The following is a 20,253-nucleotide window of genomic DNA, read 5'->3' as shown; positions in this document are numbered from 1 at the left end:
AATACTTGCAGTTGGGCTTGTGCGGAAGGCACCTGTGGCTAGTCTAATGCTTTGATTGTGTACAGGATTTAGTGTATTGAGAATTTTGCTTCTGGCCGTATTATAAATGACTGCACCGTATTCCATTTTTGCTAGTATAATTGTTTTATATATAGTAATGAGGCTATTTTTTTCAGAGCCCCAGGAGTGGTGAGATAAGGTTTTCATAATTTTCATGTTGTTGTTTGCATTTATTTTGAGGTTTTTTAGGTGTGGGTTCCAATTTAATTTGTGGTCGAAAGTCATACCTAGTATTTTTATTTTATCTGTATATGATATAATGGTGTTATTTAAATTGATGTGGAATAAGTTTTCATTACGTTTTTTGTGGAAGATGATACATTGTGTTTTGGATGGTGAGAAATTGAAGCCTGTTGCGGTTGACCACTTGAAGAGTTCATCGAGAGCTTGCTGGATGAGTTCGACTGTTGTTTTTATGTTTACGCCACTACAGAGAATGTTACAATCATCCGCAAAGATGGTATACTTTATAGGGGGAAGGATATTGTCAAATATATTATTTATTGCGATTAAGAACAGGGTGACACTGATGACTGAGCCCTGGGGGACACCATTTTCAGTGGTATGAGTTGTTGATAGTGTTTCACCAATTTTTGTTTGGAATGATCTGTCCTGTAAGAAGTTAGTGATAAATGTAATCATGTTTCCTGAGATGTTCCATTCACGTAGGATAAAGATAACTCTTTGTCTCCAAACCATATCATATGCTTTTGTTAAGTCAAGCGCTACTAGGATTGTGTGTTGGTTTACTTTGGCTGCGTTACATATATGGGAGTGAATATTGGATAAAGTGTTGAGTGTGGAGTGATTTTTCCGGAATCCACATTGCTCTTTATTGAATTTTTCGGAGACTTCTAAGTGCCATATGAGTCTTGAGTTAATTATTTTTTCGAGTACTTTACATAGTGTGCTAATTAGAGAGATGGGACGGTAGTTTTCTGCGTGAAATTTGTTTTTATCTGGTTTGGGTATTGGGATAATAATTGCTTTGCGCCATTGGTTGGGGAAAAAACCGTATTCCCATATTGAATTGTAGACTAGAAGAAGTTTTTGTAGGGCGAAGGAGGACAGATGATGTAGGAATATGTAAGGGATGTCGTCAGGGCCTGGGCTTTTGCTTTTACACTTCAGGAGTGCCTGGTTGAGTTCATCCATACTGATAGTGGAGTTGTATGAGTCTTCACTGTTCTGTGGTATGCTGTCTGTGACAAATGAGTTCTCAACTTCATTTTTGTGCTTTAGGAAAGATTTCGTATGGTTTTGGTTACTGTTGTTTGTCTGAAATAGATCGGCGAAGGCTTGGGCGATGTCCGGGCTAGTTTTGATAAATTCGTCTTTGTATTTAATGATATTGGGTGTCGAGTTGAACTTGTTTCCTTTAAAAGTTTTAATTTTGTTCCACATAGTGGTAGCAGACGTTTGTTGGTTGATTGTGGAAACGAATGCTTTCCAGGCTACGCGTTTGCTATTTTTGGTAATAAACCTTGATTCTGCTCTGGCTTTTTTAAGTGCTATGTGGTCTGACAAAGATTTAGTTTTTTTAAAACGGTTTAATTTTTTTTTGTAATTTTCAATAGCTTCTTTGCATTCGGGGTTCCACCATGGTGCTGTTTTGGTGGCTTTGGAACGGGAAGATTTTCCTATGGATATATTTGCCGCGTTTACAATAATTTCGGTGAGGGAAGCCACTATGGAGTCAATTTTGATTTGGTCTATTTCTAATTCATCAGCATTCTTTTTGGCCCAGTCTTGATTCTCTAAGTGGTGATCGACCAGCTCAGTGAAGAGATTCCAGTTGGCTTTGGTAAGTTTCCATCGCTTAATTGGTTCATCGGGTGTAGATTGGTTGAAAATGTTAAGGTGGATTGGCCAATGGTCGCTTCCGTTGTATTCAGTTAGTACTTTCCAGTCTAATTCAGGGGCGAAATTTGTGCTGGATATTGTTAGATCTATGGCTGATAAAGAACTGTTTGTGGAATTGTGTCTTGTTGGGTCACCATTATTTAGAAGTATTAGTGAAGGATTTTCTAATAGTTTTTCTATCGTTTTCCCACGGTTGTCAGTGTGTGGTGATCCCCATAAGATGTTTCTGCTGTTGAAGTCGCCCAGGATTAAGAAAGGTTTGGGAAGTTGTGTTATTATTGAATTTAGATCAAGGAGAGAAAGAGGGGTGCTGTCAGGGATATAAATATTGCATATAGTTATTGTTGTCTTGAGAATGACCTGAACTGCTATTACTTCCAAATTTGAGTTGACATATATTTCCTTGCTGTTAATATTGTTTTTGATGTATGTTGCAACTCCGCCACTGGCTCTGAGTGCGTCGGGGCGATTTTTTTTATATCCGGAGTATCCGTTAATGTTTCCTATGTGTAGGTTTTTGAAATTAGTTTCTTGTAGGCAGATAATGTCAGGATTTTGTTCGTATTTAATACGGTTTATATCAGTGTTGTGTTTGTAAAATCCGTTGCAATTCCATTGAATTAGTGAACTCATGTTTAGATAATGGGGGTAGATTTTTGAGTAGTTTTATTGATTAGATTGATTCAAGTTGGAAGTCTGCGGAGCTGACTGTGCGGAGGGAGGTATAGATTGGAATAGCATTGTAGATAGTTTAGATATTTTGTTTTTAATTTTTTTTTCCACCATTAATGGTAATATTTTTTCGGCCATGTCAAGGACTTCAGAGGCATTGGATCCAACATTAATACATAGGTCATGTATGTTTAAATTTTTGTTTGTGAAGTTTTCCAGGATATATTTGAAAGAGATTAGATTGAGAGGGGAGTCTTTGTTCTGCAGGATAGCCGTTGCTGGCTCAAGAAGGTTATCTAATATTTCGGTGGTTCTTGTTGAGGAGTTTGATCTTGATCTGGTTTTAATTTTTTTTGTGGTTTGGTTTTTAGACTTTGTGTTTTGGACAGCAGGTGTACCCTTACCTAACTCAATTATGTCGTTGGTCAACGTGGGGGAGGGAGGCGCTGACGGGCATGTGGATTCAGGGGCTGGCCTTTTGAAAGTAGCTTGGAGTGGTTGTGAGTCCGATATGTCATCGTAGTTATCGTCTTTGGTGATTTGTGTATTGTTTGTGTTGGATATTTCGCTAGTGGTTTCTAGAGGTAGATCAGGAGTCACGTCCATACTATTGGTTTTTTCGACGATATGATGGGATGAGGTATTTGTGGAAGTTTGTACATTTGAGGTGTCCATATTTTCTGTCAGAGTGGGAGTTGTGTATATCATCTTACAAGAGGATGATACATGGCCGGGTTTTTTGCATAAAAAGCAGGTTACGATGTCATCGGTAATGAATATACGGTATGAGGTGTTGTCGAGGACAATAACGATCGATCCAGGTAGTTTTGGGAAATCTTCAGGACTGATGTACAGTTGTCTGCGGAAGCTTGTGATATGAGCGAATTTATCGAGCGGGAAACCAGCTTTAAGCGCCGTGATTGGAGATGTTATTTTAATACCGAATGTCTCTATCGCCTCGATGATAGATTTATTTGGAATAGCGGGATATACGTTCGATAAAATAATGCGTTTGGCCGGGTTAATTAACTTGCGTATCGGTATCTCAATATTATCAACGAATATGACCGAGTGCTTGTTAATGATGTCATTAGTAATCTGTTGGTTTTTGAAGAAAACGCAGAACCTATTATTAGATATGCGCGAAGCGGAGATAATGTTGGTTGCGTCAGTAATTTTACTGAGCGCAATTATGTATTGTATTTGTTTAATTCCGTCGATTGAGTTCATAACGATAGCTTGATTCATTTTTGGTATGAGAGAGTTGGCTGTTGTTTCAGCGAAACTTTTAACTTGGGAGCTGTCTATTGGATGATTTGAAGTGGGTTGAATGTTGTTGGTATCATTGATGATGAGGTTGTCTTGAGTTGTGGTGGTTTTGGGTGAGGGGATAGGTGTTGAGTGTTTGGACGCTAATAATTTATCATTAAGAGATAGTTTATTTGGGTTTGAATTTAAGTTGCCCGATGTTGTAGGCATGTTTGTGGTGATTGCGAATGAACGCAATTTAATATCGTAATTGATTTTAATTAGGAAGATAGCTAATCGCGCTTAATAAAATCATATTACCAGTTTATCGTAGATCAAAGTAGGAACACTTCTAACGGTAGATAAAAATGCGGTTGCGATAAGGCTACACACGTGTTGCTCGGTCGGGAGTCAAACACGAACTGACGTTTTTATTATATTGTCTACACAGAATACGCACTATATGTCATGGACATAATAACCTGTACAGAATTTGGAATGATGGAATCCCTAGTACACGTCTCACAAATAAAGAATTCAGTAGAAAGCCATTTAGCAGAACTCAACAGGTGGTTTTAACTGTTTGTAGTTAAAGTACCTAGATACCAATGTATTATGACTCATAAAAAACAAAGGCTGGAAACAATTACTGGACATTAATACTATACTGTGTGGCGTTTCATCAGATGAAATTAATTATCATGGGTTTGATTTAAACGAAACCTCTTGCATGAAGTATGCACCGATCACTTCAGTGGATGTAGAGCGTTCGTTTTCGATGTATAAAAACATCCTGTCAGACAATAGAGTCAGTTTCACTACTGAAAATCTTACCAAATACATGGTAGTAAATTCTTTTTTTAATTTAAATTAATTTTTCAATTTTTTTTCATTCAGTTTCATAAAATTATAACTAATTCGTGTTAATTTTAAGTCGTGCTTTTTTTTTTGCTTTTTTTAAAAATAAATATGCTTCATTTTTGCTTTTTTTAAACAATTTTATGCTTTTTTTGTTATTTATTATGCTTTAAAATCCGAGCCCTAATTATGAGTAACATTAAAATTGTAACACTACTTAATGTAGATGTGTATGTGTGCGTTAGTATGTACAATACAATTAAAACATGGTTTTACCTAATTAACACTTATACAATCCATAGGCAAAATCAATAACAGCAATAGTCAGTAGAACAAAACTGCTATAAGATGAGTTATACAATTTTAATATTTGTTAATCTACTTGAATGAGCTTATGTGTTAGTAACTGCAGTAAGTGTAGGTACTATACTGTATGCATTAACTATTAAGTGAATTTATAAATTACATAGGTATATGATTGTAGTATCTCATGTGAGTACAGTGTACTTATAAGAAAGAAAGTCCATAATGTGTTTTGTTCATCTGTTATTGGTATATTTTAAATAAAAGTGAGTTATAACTTATAAATAAATGTAACTCTACTTATTGTGTGTGTGAACTATTTACCTAAACAACATTAAAATACGGAATATTCAATATTGTATATTGTTTTGAGCAGTAGAACAAAACAGAAAAATGTTTAATTGGTGTATTCATACATACATATTTATAATCTTTATATTAATTTATTTATGTTGATCAGGCTGAAACAATAAGTGTTTAATATGCCTGTGAGTTTTGCAGAAACAAAATGTGTTGTTGACTCTACAACAGTAAGTGTAGGAACCCATATGCATTAAGTGAATAACTATGAACTGTGTGATCAGAGTGAGAAAGGTGTATGTCTTGAGTACAGCATTTGGAATGATGAAATCCCTAGTACACATCTTACAAATTGAAGAATTCAATAGAAAGCCATTTAGCAGAAATTACTTATTGTAGGCGTGTGTGAGTGTATGTGTGTTTGTATGTACTACACAATTGCAGTGTAAACACTGCAGTTTTACCTACCTAATTAATGTTAATAAAAAATCAATGATAGCAATAGAACAAAACTGATATAGGAAGATGAATTCTTACATACATATTTATAATATTATATTATATTATATTGTAATATTTTTATAATATTTGTTAATCTACTTGTGTCAGTAAGGCTGAAACGAAAATCGTTGAATGTGTTTATGTGTTAGTAAATATATATTGCACTCTATAAAAGTAATTGTAGATAGGTACCTACTATACTATATGCATGAAGTGAATTAAATTATATTTATATCAGATACTCGTAGTATCATGATAGTACAGTGTAGGTACTTATATGAAAGTAAGTCCATTGTATTTTGTTTTGAGCAATAGAACAATAAATAGAAGAACGATTAATTGTCGTGTTCATACATACATATTTATAATCTTTATATTAATTTACTTATGGTTAGGCAATAGTAGAAATAAAATGTGTTGTTTACTCTACAACAGTAAGTGTGGCACCCATAAGTATCATAGGCGCAACTAGAACAATAATTTTGGGGGTGCACAAATAGTGAAGAGTTCACTGACCCGTGGGGGCAAGGGGCAAGCCCCCACACCCCCACACCGTTCACCACATTAGTTTTCATATTACATTTATAAAAATAAATAACTGCTAATGTAAAATATATATAAAAAAATAAAATGTTAATTAAAATAAAAATTTGTTTTAATAGTGGTACCTAATACAATTTATAGGTTAACACAATTAAATGATCAGAACTACCTATTTTAACATGATTTTGCTTGAATGAAAATTATATTTATTTTTAATTTGTTCACTTTTCAAACTATTTGTTATATACCGCTCAATATTTAATATTGATGAATTGGTAAATCTTTGTTGTAGCGTACTTTGTACCCCTGAAAGAATAGAGTGACACAAATCAAAATATAAAATATATTTTTCACGAGTATTCGAGTATTTATTCCAAATACTTTTCAAAAGTATTTTACACAAGACTGTATAAATGTTTTAAACTGTGTGGCTATGTCTACAGTTATAATATTGTAGACAATTTTTTTATTAGATGAATAAAATTGGTAGATATAATTATTTTTAATTTAATTTAAATAAAAATGTCATGATCCCCCACGAATATGTATTAACCATTATAATAAAATATATCCACACATTTCACCATGTCCTCAAAAAAATTCCAGTCAGGCCCTGCCGGTTTATTAATTTGAAAAAGTAAACATTTTTTTAATTAAACATTTGAATTTTTAAAAGGATTAGGTACTTCAAATAATTTAATATATACTACTGGTTAATTAGTAAATGTTTACTTTTTTCCATTTAATAATAATAATTTTCACATTGCTTGTTTAATTGTGTATGTAGTTTATACTGAAGTAGATTTAAAATTAAAAAAGGGTAGGTCAGCATTGCGGTGTAGGAAGTTTGTCCATCGTCCCTTCGGTCCTCGGACAGGATAGTGTAATCTTATACAGTATTCAATTTGAACGCAATGATTGCATTCGATAAAAAAACGATTCTGAGCGGACGAAATAATATTTTTTATTTTATTTGATATTTAAATATTATTCATTTCAATGGTGATAAACAAAGCGTTTTTTGAAAAGCAAAATTGAAATCCCGTTCTTTCGTAATTTTTGTTCGGTGATTTTTTTATCGTGGCGTTAAATAACTATTGAGAGAATCGAAAAATTACCTTCCTAAAGTACCACCTGGATCCAATTTTTTTAAAAAAAGATACTATATAATATGTGGCAATTCGAAGCACTCCTTCTGGTAGAATTTTTTTAACAGTATAAAATAAAAACATTATTGTAATACCAAAATTAAGTCAAAATTTTGAAAAATTTTGAAGATATATCAACAAATGAGCGATAGGTTTAATTTTGATAGAAAAGTTAATTGCCTAATATAATTTAAAAATAAAAAAGTTAGACCAACTATTTAAAGGGTATTTTTTCATCATTTTTAGTAGGTATACTTTCATATGACGTTGGCCAGTCACTTCCCCCTGGAGGCCTGGAATACATTGTATTTATTTGTATATTATACAATATGCCTATAATACGAGTAGTATATTATCTAATATAGGTACATAACATAATAGGCACCTACCTATTTTTCTCAATATAGGTATCTACGTATTATGGTACATTGCAGGTACAACATATTAAAGAAAAAGACTTATGTATTTTTTGGGAGTGCACAAGTCCCCTGTGCACCCCCCTAGTTGCGCCAATGATAGGTATATGAGTTGTGAATAATTATCAACAGTATGATCGGAGTGATGCATGCCGCATGTGCCAGGGGAGTACAATCTACATTTATGTTTTAAACAAAGTCAGTTAGATGGATTATTTTGACAAAAACATTCTTGCAGCAGGATGTCAGTGTAAAACTTACAAATACAGAATCAATTAAATAAATATTTAGAACAGTGTAAGAAAACATGACGTGTTGACAAGTGTTCATTGGTCATATAATAAACGGTCAATTTGGAATTGTAAAGCAGTAAAACAACACAAATAAGAGGATAAATGTTAAAAAGTCCCAGTAAAAATGAAATGAAACTGACAGATATTGTTACTGTATACTGAACAATAATTATTGCTAAACGGACACATTATTACAGTTATTATTAAAACATAAATAAAATGCAAGAACTTTATGCTACCGTGGTATAATACGTCATAATTCTATTAACATATATAATAATATACGTGTATATGTCACCGTTACCGACACACGTTACACGCACCTATACCGAGTGAGGCAAAGTATACAATTAAAACAAAATTTCGTAAATAAAAATCAAAAAAAAAAAGGCAAAAAATGAGACAACCGCACAGTTAGAACTGCCGCCGCAGCGCTCGTCCCCCCTTGGATTTTTTTTGTGTCAACTGTTATGTTCTGTAAGTTATATATGCAACTATTATGGAGGGTGTGGGGCACAAAAATTGAAAATAGCCCCCCCCCCTTGATGTTTTATCAAAACCGCCACTGCCGCCGCTATATCGGCGCTCGCGGATTCGAATCTACACACCTACGGATTACTATGCCTAACGCCTGACGGGACCTACCTACTATTCGAGTTGCCGATTGATACGAAAACAACTATTACTGTTAAGCCGTTTTTCGCGGTAACGAAAAGCGAATTAAATATCGTTTAACCGATACACTAAATCTATTCGGCGTGTACATACAACGCGGCTTTCATCGATTTAATTAATATATATATATTATATATAATATGTTATAATATAGGCATACATTTCTGCTACGGGGACCTCGGTCTGTAAACGCAACCGCGCGGGCCGCGGACCGAATCCGGGTACGAACCGGATACCGGCGGCTTCGAAAAGACGTCCGCCGTGCGACCAGTACACGGACGGAGTTAAAAAGACGAAAATGATCGAAAACGACGGTAAAAAGGAAAAAATAATAGACGACGAAACGACTCGAGGCGGCAACGTTTGCCGTCGATTCGATCGGGACGGGGACCGGGGAGAACGGAACGGGTACGAAAAGGGGGCGCGCGAACGGGGCGGAAAAGGCGTAATAAAAGGGCAAAAGAAGTCAAAAGAGTGAAAAAAACTCGATATTTGGAAAAAAAATTAGGGACTACGTGATAAGGACGATATTAGGAAAAAAGTCCCCGGAAAAAAAGGCTCCAAATTAATATTTGATTTAAATTCAGTCTTGTATCAAATTATAGGTATATTTATAATTTATAGAAATAATTACATTATAGCCCATAGGTTACATACATCTTACATATTTTGTTGAAGATAATTAACATAGGTACAAAATAATATAATAATTAATAATATAATATCTTAAACATCTATAATAATATTATTTAAAAAATATCTAAATAAATGCATTTTTATATTTTTTAAACAATATTATACAAGTAGGGGAGAGCGGAGTTAGTTGTTACACTTTTGATTTATAGATTTTTTATAATTTTTCTTTTACTATGATCATAATTTTTGTGACACCATTCTATTAAGTAACTTCTTGGGTATCTTTTTATGAATGTAAAATAAAAAAACAAAAATTTTTAATACTAAATATATTACATATTTTACATAATATCTTTTATGAAATATATTATACTATTATGAATTATACTATTATTATATTATTTTCAATAAATTTAACATGTACCTATATTTGTTGTATATTTATATGAAATATTTTACATATCTTTTATATCTGAATAAATACATTTTTATATTTTTTAAATAATATTATTATAGATGTTTAAGAAATGTATTATATTATTTTGTACCTATGTTAATTATGTTCAACAAAATATGTAAGATGTATGTAACCTATGGGCTATAATGTAATTATTTATATAAATTATAAATATACCTATAATATGATAAAAAACTGAATTTAAATCAAATATTAATTTGTAGACTTTTTTTCCGTTTACCGATAAGGACTACGGACCGCGGTCGCGATAACGACGGCGGCCCCGGACACGCGTTGCGGCTCCAGCGAAGCGGCGACACTGTAATCACCCAAGCGACGAAAAAATCGACACCGGGACGCGCGACCGTCAGAAGTAGATTTTATTTTAGTTATAAGTAGATAGATTCTATGATGATTTATCATTGCAATCATTGCACTGTGTAGAATCTATGATCTATGGTCTATGACCGCAAGGTTAAAATATAATATTTGGTACCATTAACATATACGTGTACAGTATGTTGAGTAATATAATAACTTATAAGTGTAGCCGTGTAGGTACCTAGTAGAGTTATGGAGTGTGTCTTGTTTTTGTGGACACACACACACACATACATACATCCGTATAGTCGCGTCTAGTGTTTGATGATTTAAATATTTCCTTGAATACAATATAATAATCTGATAATCGTGAATCGACTGAACGTCGACGAATTTATATACTCTCAACTCTGTATAAATAACAAACAAGGTTTTTGTTGAAAATATACCTTTTAATGATTTTTTAGTCATTAACATTTGATTTACACACTTAACAATACGAAAAAAGAAGAAACTAAAATTGCTTGAGTATACAAAAATTATCTTTTATTAATTTAACAAATTTATATTCAATTACAAAATTCAAATATTATAACAATTGAACGAACAGTTACTAATGTATAAATTTACATAGGTACATGTTGCAAATAAAAAAAAATGAACATAGTTTTGAAAAATTTTTTTATAACTGGCAAAAAATAGAGCAAAGTTGCTATTATCATAGGGAAAACATTTTTGAAGATATAATATGTATAATTTTTTAAGAAATAGCACAAAATGGCTATATTATTACATTTTTATAAGTAAAAGATTTTCAAAGTCGAAAAAATAGCCGATTGGAGGGGGGGGAGATAAACAACAATTTATACACAAAAAAAAGTTATAAAATTAAATAAAAAAAAAAAATACGTCAGTCAGGAGACACAAAAACAAGGAGGGGAGGATACGAGATGGCGATTGGGTGCGGATTTGTAACAGTTTTGGCCACTGGTCACCTCCACAACGTTCTACGACCGGTCCCACGGGTAGACACGAGTGTCACGGGCGCGTTTGCTCGGACGCGTGACGACCTTGCCCAGCTGGCGAGGCCAGACCGAGACGGCCGCGGGAACTATGGTCGACGGCGACAAGCATGGCGGCTAGTGCGCGATGTTAGCGCTTTGATGGTTGACGGCGAGACGACTCTAGCGACAGACTTGCGGCGGATACTGTTGGACACGAAGCGAGAGAATCGAGATTTGGCGCATGCGGAATGGATGGTGATCGCTATACGGACAAGCGACCCGGCCGACGTGGGTTTACCGCGGGACGAAAAGGCGAGAGCCACCGGACCGCCGCACGAGCGACGTGCCGCGATCCTTGACAATCGGTAATTTTCGTCCTGGCGTCGTCCCTTCAGCCGCGTCGTCTTTGTCCTGCAATGACCGTCGCCACGAAGTCGCACGCCACCGGACCCTAAAACGTTCATAGTTTCCTCGGGTCCGGTGCCGCTGACGTCCGCGTTCCTAGCGCATAAATCTCTATACCACTTACCCGGTGCCAAAGTGTCCGCCACTGCCATCGTAACGAGTCGCCATCGCCGTCGTCATCATCGTCGGTACGGTCGGGGCGGAATCGTTGCCCTCGCCGTTACCTCAACTAACCACCGTGCCGTTGACATCGTCGTCCGTCGATCCACGCGACCGTAACTGCCGGGCGCTCGTCGAGCCGCCAGTGGGTCTCGCGAGTCAACGACGACCGAGCGCGCTACGCTCGTGAACCCGTCGCTACGCGGGTGGTCGGGAAACGCGTTCGGGTGACTTACCGCCGTGCACCTTCCGTGCTCTTTCCCGTATCCTCCCCTCCTATTCGTCGCCGCCTTCCTGACGACATCATCGGCCCTTAGGGGACCGCCAGACTAACGTGGGTCGCGGACGGTTTCTCTTCGCCAGCAACATAGACGTCGGAAAATCCGCCTGACGCCTTTCCAGCACGAGGTCTTGTACCTACGTGGCTGGTCGGATTTTCCGGTTGTTGCTGGCGGGTCCAGCCTACCAACGACCTCACCGCTGTCTGGCTCTTCAATGCCCTGAGCCGGCTCAATTTCGTTCTCAGCTTCACACGTCTTCTTCTGCACCGCATCGTCGAGTGGGCCGTCCTTGGGAATCGGAGTGGGTTCGACGGGCCCCAACTCCAAGGACGGCGCGTCGCCACTCGACAATAACGCACTTCTGCCCACGAACATTGACACCTGGCCATTGGTGTATTTAGTATCTTCTGCGTTAAGCGTTACGTCTTCAATGACCACAGTGGAATCCACGGGTTCCAACTTTTGAAACAGCTCGACAATTCTCGACATGGTATCTTGATCGATAGATTCCAGAAGAGTAATGACCCAGGCGTGCATGTTGTAGTGATCGTCATATGATCCGTTCATGATGCCCACAATTATTTCATGCAGGATATAGAGTAGATCGACTTGTATTTCTTGTGTGGTACGGTAATAAGCAGCCATTTTTTAAATGTGCGTATGTAGTCGCTGGTCGAATTGAGAATTGCAAATGAACTAAAAACGTCCCTTTCAACACAGAGACCGATAAATTTAAAAATCTCCTAGACGAAAACGTTTGTTACTAGCCAGCGAGTACGATAGGTAATCGTTCTTATCGGTCAGCTACATTAGAATTTCGAGCGCGTTTATTTTCCTAAACTTTCTGCAATATTAGCGATTTAAATACCTTGAAGGTAACTTATACTATTATATAGGCTTAGCTATGAAAAGCAAAATACAGAAAAAAATGTATAATGTTTATGAAAAGAATAAATAAATGTATATGGTACTATACTATTATAATATGATGTGATGTAAAGACATTTTTCTCAACTAAATCTTTAAAGAGATATGGATAAAAAATTAAACCCTCTGGTACATCAATGTTATAAGACATATGCATATAACTATATTATATTAAATATATATTTTAAGAAAGACAACTTTGAAATCCCCGATTTATTACAATGATATAGAGTTATGTACACAAAAGAAATTAATATGTCATGGACATAATAACCTGTGGGACGTCGGTTCATGTGCTGTAGGAGTAGACCCTGTACATGTCACTGCTGTAGGCCACGTACATAGGTCGGTATATAATATATTGTATAATGTATATTAAAATTTTAGAAATAGTAATTACCAGCTATACAGTCGAGTTTTTAATTTCAAAATTTTTGATAGTTGTTGGCATTAAATAAATCTAAAAGAAAAACTTATTTTATTTAACTGTTTCCCCATATTCAGAAGTGACTGGCTATTAATTTTCAATGGGATATTGAGATCCGATGTCCCATACCACCTTAAAAAAAAAATTATAGTAATATAATTTTGTTTTAAATACAATAATAATGTTTTACTTTTAAAAGAATTGTTATTAAAATTATTATTAGAAAAAAATTTATATATATATTATATACTCCATTACTCATATATAATCAGAAATGTTTTGCATACTTTTTAGACAATTCATATACACTTAAAATAGAAAAACTATAAATACGAGTAACAAAAGATTAAAATTCATAAAAACAATACTAGTTTTTTAAACTTATTCTGGAAGATCCTAACATATATTAATAATTTTATCTTTGTGTATAAGTTGAATGATATCTTTTTCAACAAACAGACAAAAAAAGGATCTAGATATTGGCTTATCAACTTGTGTGCACAAAATATATAAGAGGATGTTAAGCACAGAGTTGGATAAATAAGATTTTAATAATTAAAAAGAAATTTTAAATGTCCCACTCAATTTAATAATACATTTTTCCATTTGCCCCGAATATTAAAAAAATGTTTTAGATCTCTTGGTTATCTCTAGTCTGGATAGGTAGCTGGGCAACACTGGGAATATCGTAAATGTACAACAAAATCAGTCATGACAAAATCTCACCAATGCCTCAATAACAAATTTGTTTGGTCTAGGAGTTAGGATGAAATGTCATTAAGAGGCGATGTGTTGCCAGTTTTCATTGTCATAAGCACATTTAGTAATTTTTGAGTAGCACAAATTATGAAAAATTCTCAAACGCAATCTATAATATGTAATAAGATAAAAATGTGATAACTATAATTTTGATATGATTTTTCTGTCAAGTAAATTATTTTTGTTTAAATTATTGTTAGTTCAGGATTCAGGATAATGGCTAAATTTTTCCTCTATCTGTCACCTAAACCAATAATGTATTAATGATATTAAAATTGTTTTTATTCAATTTAGGATTTTTTAACTCTAGCTGATTTGAATTAGAAGTACACTAGGGTGACCATATTAAAAAAAAAAAAAAAAAATACAGGACAAAATTAATAATAATTTAATTTTTTTTTTATTAATACTTAATATATATATATTAACTATTATCAACAAGTCCATGACAGGTAACACTCAACGATTGTTGGTACCAAACTAATAGCAATAGCTATTCGCTATAATAATGATAACCGTATTCGTATTCACAAAACGTATTTTCAATGATATAAATAGATAGAATCAAAAGCATATAGTCCGATAACAGTCAATCCAATAACTCCGATAAGCTCCTATAACTCATAGACATACCCCATACTGATAAATTCAGACAATCACAAGATTACCATTATAATCATTATTCATTACTTTCGTAAGTTTTGTTTTCAAATTCATTAATTTTGTTTGATCAAAAAAAACAGGACAAAAAGCGTACTAAATGAAGTTTGTCAGGACAACAGGACACAATGCTGAAATAAAGGACAATCCTGTAAAAAACAGGACGTATGGTCACCCTAAAGTACACTGCTTGAAACTGGAAGACTTAGAATTTTAATTTAATGTTAAGTATTTTTTTACATATATATAATAGGTACTATTATAGATCTTATATTATGTTTAATATTATTAAATATTATAGAATATTGACTATGAGTTACTATAGTTTATTACTAATAACATAACAATTTAACTGTTTACTTATTTTATAAGTTATAGTAGTTATACGGTTATACAAATAAACAATGTAAACCATACTCACATTCATAGGCTGTCCTGCATCCTGGCATAGATAAAGAAAAATGTTGTGACTGTATCACTAAGTTCAGAGTTGTTTCGTGCATTTATAATATAATATTATTATTATGATTATTTTTACACAAAGAAACAAACATTTAATTTCAGCATAATATATATGTATACATTATAAGGTTTACATTTTGAATAAAGTAACTGTAAGAAGTCAGTTAAATTATCAAAATCTGTGTATTGTTTTGTATTAAAAACTCATTTATCATTTTTAGCAACTTAGTATATACCAAATCATCTTTGCCATTATTCCAATAACCAGTGACACCGACCTGTATTTCATTTGGTGGGGCGAAGTATAAAAATCAGTTACTACTACCACCCACATAATTATATTGTAAATTCAACTACTATATAGTAACCCTAATTAAATACTGGAGTGGGCCTCTCCATAAAAATATGTGTTTGGCACCACTGTCAATACAGAAAGATTAAATAATATAATACAACCCATACAATTTATTAAGAATATTGTTATTTTAATTTTTAAAAAAATGCTAAGACTACACATTATTTGAATAATTAAAAATCAATCATTTTTATAAAATTGCTCAGAATGTCATACTTACCAGCTTCACACGTGGTCATTACTTACAACACTGTGCCATTTTATATTAAATAATAAATTTTGATTAAAATAATCTGTTATTTAATCATTATAAAATACATTTAAATAGATATGTTATGATTGGTATGTAAATAATACCAACACAGTATCCATTTGATTGCATGTGTTTTAACTATAAGTTTAAATTATATGTCTAAAAAAAAGAATAAGAATAATTGCTATCAAATAGCAATACTCATTTTAAGAGTCATTATCTATGATCAATTATTAACATTAATTCTTTTTATCTTTACACTAGAGAATTGTAACCACAAGTAGCCACTGTGTATGTATACATGTAACATCTGTAAGACTGTAAGAGTATTTAGGAACTTAAACTTACACTATTTATACTTTTACAATTAGTATACTTAGGTAATGTTATAATTATTAAGTAGAGTAGTTACTGTCCAAAAAGTTGCAAATAAGATATTTACAATAGGATAAAATAAAATAAAAATATATCAATATATTTGCATGTTGTTATTAATATTAATTAAATCATAAAACATAAAAATTAAAAAAGTGAGAAAAAAGTACTTATATGTTATTTGATTTTTACCATTATTTCTTGAAGTCGTTTTCTGGCAGCTATAACGCGCTCTTCTTGACTTTTGATATCTTCAACAGTTACATTCACCTCCTGAAAAAAAGAATTTTTATTTGTATCAATACAAAGTTATAGATATACCTATTATAATATGGGTTTTTGTAATAATTAGGGCTTGGATGTTTATGAAATTACATTTTTTTCTATTTATCCAATTTAATGCTTACCTAGATACAAATTTAATTCATGATCCGCTGAATTAAATAATACTATTTTTACTTTGCATATTTTTGCATGTTTCATGGTTTTGTATTTTAATTGCATGTTTTGAAATTTTAAAAATAAAAATGTATATATTTTAGTGAATTTTTTTAAAAATTAATCTAAATTAGCGAACAATACAATTAATTCCACAATTTATTAGATAAAGTACATAGTAATAATAGAATTTTGTAAAAGCCAACAATCAGACAACATATTAGTATGACTTTAATCGCCATTTTGGGCGAAACATGTATTATATTTTTTGCAGTTATTTTTGGTTATATTTAAAAATGTCAAAAGTCAAGTCATTCTGTTCAATGTCTTAAAAATTTTGTAAATGAGTTTGGGAATGATATTTTTTCAACAGATGGCTTGGTTTTATATTGTAAGGTGTGGGCAACTTAAGTCAGAAGTGATCATGTTTTACTGTTGACAATTTAAAGACGGCTAGACACTAGCACGGTATAACGCTTATATATTATTTAAAAACATTAATAAAAATTAAAGTAAATAAAACGGTATGTAAATTTCTGATTTCAAAATGTATTTTAAATTTAAAAAAAAAATATTTATGTTTTTTGAATTATAATAAATTGTATTGTGTATATTTTAATGTTATTAATGGCTAAAAATGCATATTTTATTATTTTTAGAAAATATTTTTTAATTTTTTAGTGCATATAACAGTAGTTTAAAGTACATAAACATTCGAGCCCTAGTAATAACATTTTTAAGCTAATTGTTATTTTAATATTATATCATACCTGGACAAGTGGTTGATCTGGAATCCGATATACGATTTCTTTATCATAATGAGATCGCATCGGAGGTTGTCCAGTAACTGGCATAGCACATACATGCAAAGCAGTAGCTACACTCTGCAATAAAGTATCATCACTAACATGAGGACCAGCTGGTCGCAATAGACCAGTCCATCTAGTACCTAATTCATAACCATCTTTTTCTGATGCTCGAATACCTTCAAGTCTTTTCTCCCAAAATACCTACAACAGATCATATTATGATAGGTTCACAAATCAATAAATATACTGATTTACTTGTCTAGGCTTTTCTTGTCTACCGTGTTTGAAGTCGGCTTTAACTTTTCCTTCTTGGTTCTTATGAACAGTAACAGGCTGTTTAAATATTGATGCTGTTTGTCTGATTGGTGGTACAAGAGCTCCTTCACTTCTAATGCCACGGCTAAATAGATAGTCAATATGTTAAGCATAACATTATAAAATATATATTTTATATTAATTAATCAATATTTAAACAATATTGAACTACATTCTTCAACTAATTAAATGGTAAACTCGTTGGATATTTATTATTTATGATTATTTAAGTAATTATATATGGTAACATTTATTGTATATTACTGTATATCATATTATATTAGTATTTAGTATCAACACATGGAATATAAAAACTGTTTTTTTTTTTTATTGAAATCTTTAAAATTAGTTTTAATCAATAATATATTTGCATACTAGGTATATAAGATTAGCCAGTAGCTACCAGCCAGCCAGATTATCTCAATATTAAAAATGTATCAATGAGTAAGATTGAATTAAATGCTTGGTTTTATTTATACTAAATTCAAATTTTAACCAGATATAAACATGTTTAATAATCCTTATAGTACCAAGTCAACTAACTACTTATTCAAATACTTTTTTGGTTTGTAATCAATTTAGTAGGTAAAAATGCTTACGTTTTAAAGATAACTAATCATATAAATGTTACGTTAAGGTTCATACCATAAAATTTCCATTTCTTCAGCTTGCGTCTTTAAAATCAAAATTTGTTCCCTTCGCTTTTCAGCTCGTTTCATCCGTGATATTCTAGCTTTAGTTTCCAATGATCGCTTCTTCAGCCGGGGCATGATGAATAATACTGGTTTATGATATTGTCTGAAGTAGCTACCGTTACCGTAAGCGCCGCGTTAGAAAACTACTAAATTCATTAGAAAATTAGAAAAGTAATAGAAAATTATGAGAATAAAGATTTATTGCACTTTGAATAAAAACAAAAACAAAATAATTGTTGTTTATTGTTTATACTGATAAGCACTGTATGCGGTCTCCAGCAGCTGCAGATATCTGTAAACTTAACCAAGGTTTCGTTATCAAAGAACACAATTTTGGTTACGTCACCTCATATTAAATAATAGGCCTACCGCACTACCGCCTACGAAGAATTAATTAATATAATATGATGAAAAGATCTATATAATAATTAATAATATATCCCGTTCCCCATTAAAAACTCCATCAACTCCGAGTAAAAAATTCTGGTCATTGAGTGAAAAATACTTACAAAATAAATGTTAAATGATAATCAACTAGATACCAAAATATGAATGTGTGATATAAGGTCGTATAATATATATATATAATATATTCTATAGTATCAATGGTACTGTGTAATAAATAATGCAGAAGCAGACCAGTGGCGTAATTAGGATTTTGTCTTAGGGGGGGATAAACATTTTTTTCCACACAAAATACTTAGATTTTCAAGTGCAATATTTCATAAAAAATTCTTAAACTAATATATATGTACACAAAATGTATTAATAAATGTGCTTTAAAATTCTACACAATTTAGTACCTATACAATATTATAATAATTTCTTCAAAATGTAAATTTTGAATATATTAGAATTAAAATTTACTTTTAAATTAAATAATAATTTATAGATTTCTTTATATTAATTATATTTAATATATTTCGTCGTGATGTCAGCACGATAAAACATATTATAATTCCACAAGCTTCAAATTAATATATTATAAATATACACATTATATAGGCTCTGGGAGGGATATATCCCCCTCATCCCTCCTTAATTACGCCCCTGAGGCAGACCCCAATTAAATAGATAAATTTGTTTTCAGCCAAGTAAACTAAATTTGGATTAATTTTGGTTAAAATAATTCATACAATAGTAAATAATCAATTTTTATTAAATTTGAATTAGACCATTTACTTAGATTTTACCTTATATCACATATTTTATACCATTTAACTTTTAAGATTTTTAATTTAGCGGTTTATCATACGGAGTTGACGTAGAGTTTTTTTTGGGGGAATTTGGGATACCATTAATTTTTTCATAAATTATAATAATATTTTAATATATTGTATTATGCGTCTGGGGTAATTGTTTACCCCGTGCATCCAACGACAGGTTAAATTAAATTCCATTTTTTTACATAGAGTTTATGTAATGTATTTGTGAGTATATTATTAGTTTTAATAAATTATACTAAAAATACTAGATAATTTTAGATTCTGATGTAAGTAAAAGATTTTTTGGTTTAACAATGATGTTAATTTTAAACATTTTTTTTTTATTATTATTTTGGTAGAATTTAACCATCTAATCCAGTGTTTCTCAACCTTTTTTAAGTTACCGCCCCCTTGAGTGTCAAAAATTTTT

The 20,253-nt window shown here is 32.3% G+C and overlaps 1 protein-coding gene across 1 annotated transcript; it reads right to left on the bottom strand.

Moving 5' to 3' along the window:
- Positions 1-16,435: 16,435 nt before the first annotated feature.
- Positions 16,436-18,869, bottom strand: MBD-like (methyl-CpG-binding domain protein 2). The gene is made up of 4 exons (XM_089225166.1): positions 18,569-18,869; positions 17,864-18,008; positions 17,570-17,809; positions 16,436-16,634 (listed from the first exon to the last, which is right to left on the bottom strand). The coding sequence occupies exons 1-4, from the start codon at positions 18,691-18,693 to the stop codon at positions 16,539-16,541; spliced, it is 606 nt and encodes a 201-aa protein (XP_089081292.1). The 5' UTR covers positions 18,694-18,869; the 3' UTR covers positions 16,436-16,538.
- Positions 18,870-20,253: the final 1,384 nt, after the last annotated feature.

The sequence above is a fragment of the Diuraphis noxia genome, unplaced genomic scaffold (genome assembly GCF_037042655.1).
Source record: "Diuraphis noxia isolate RWA-SAM2 unplaced genomic scaffold, SU_Dnox_SAM2 contig0004, whole genome shotgun sequence".
NCBI classification, from domain to species: Eukaryota; Metazoa; Arthropoda; class Insecta; order Hemiptera; family Aphididae; genus Diuraphis; species Diuraphis noxia.
The sequence above is the reverse complement of the archived record's forward strand: the minus strand, read 5'-3'. Positions and strand labels throughout refer to the sequence as shown.